Here is a 699-nt window from a genome sequence, read left to right as displayed (position 1 = left end):
GGGGGGGGGGGGGAGCACCATGGGCCAGCTGTCCGTCATGCCCGCAGCTGCTCGGGCATCTCCCCGGACCCGGGGGGGGCGCGGGGGGCGCTGGCGTTGGGGGACGCACGCCGTCTCCGAGCTTACCGGTGTTGGGGTCGTACACGTCTCCGTCATTCACCAGCACTTTGTTAAAGAGGACGACGCCCCCATCGCTGGGGAAAGGCTTCTGGGTGAGCCCCGCAGAGAAAGACACCAGAGAAGGCACTGGAACCCCTGGAGTGAGAGGACATGGAGCGTTCACAGGGGTGAGGGGTCAGAGGTCAGGGCCTGGAGCACGGAGGCTTGTGTGCCAGGCGGGACAGGCCGCCTCACCGTACGCTGTTGCCTTAAGGTGGTAAAGCACCGTGGGTGACCAAGGCCTCCCGCGGGCGCCGCACGGCCCTCCTGGGGCCGGGGTGGGCAGGACGGCTGAGCGCTGGGACGCGCATGCGCTGGGGCGCACGTGTGAGGCCGCGTGCCCGCGCTGGAGGCGGTGTGCCATGGCGCGTGTGTGGGGCTGGGGGGCTCGGGGTGGGCGCGGCCACCAGGCAGAGAGCCGGCCAGGGAGCCTCTGGGCAAGCCCCGGGAGCTGGCTGCTGCTCCATGAGGGGAAGGCCTGGTCTCAGGCCTGACTCTGCCCCTCTCTGAGAGGTAAATCTTCCGGGGGGGGGGGGGGCC

The 699-nt window shown here is 70.5% G+C and overlaps 1 protein-coding gene across 1 annotated transcript in view; it reads right to left on the bottom strand.

Moving 5' to 3' along the window:
- The window catches only part of EMILIN2 (elastin microfibril interfacer 2), a 53,461-nt gene that overhangs the window by 3,503 nt on the left and 49,259 nt on the right, over window positions 1–699 (bottom strand). The window contains exon 7 of the mRNA XM_040632689.1: window positions 127–255. Coding sequence (XP_040488623.1) covers window positions 127–255 — 129 coding nt within the window. The remainder of the gene's footprint in view (window positions 1–126; window positions 256–699) is intronic.

The sequence above is a fragment of the Ursus maritimus genome, unplaced genomic scaffold (genome assembly GCF_017311325.1).
Source record: "Ursus maritimus isolate PB19 unplaced genomic scaffold, ASM1731132v1 scaffold_18, whole genome shotgun sequence".
Lineage (NCBI taxonomy): Eukaryota > Metazoa > Chordata > Mammalia > Carnivora > Ursidae > Ursus > Ursus maritimus.
This window is presented reverse-complemented; position numbering and strand designations above follow the sequence as displayed.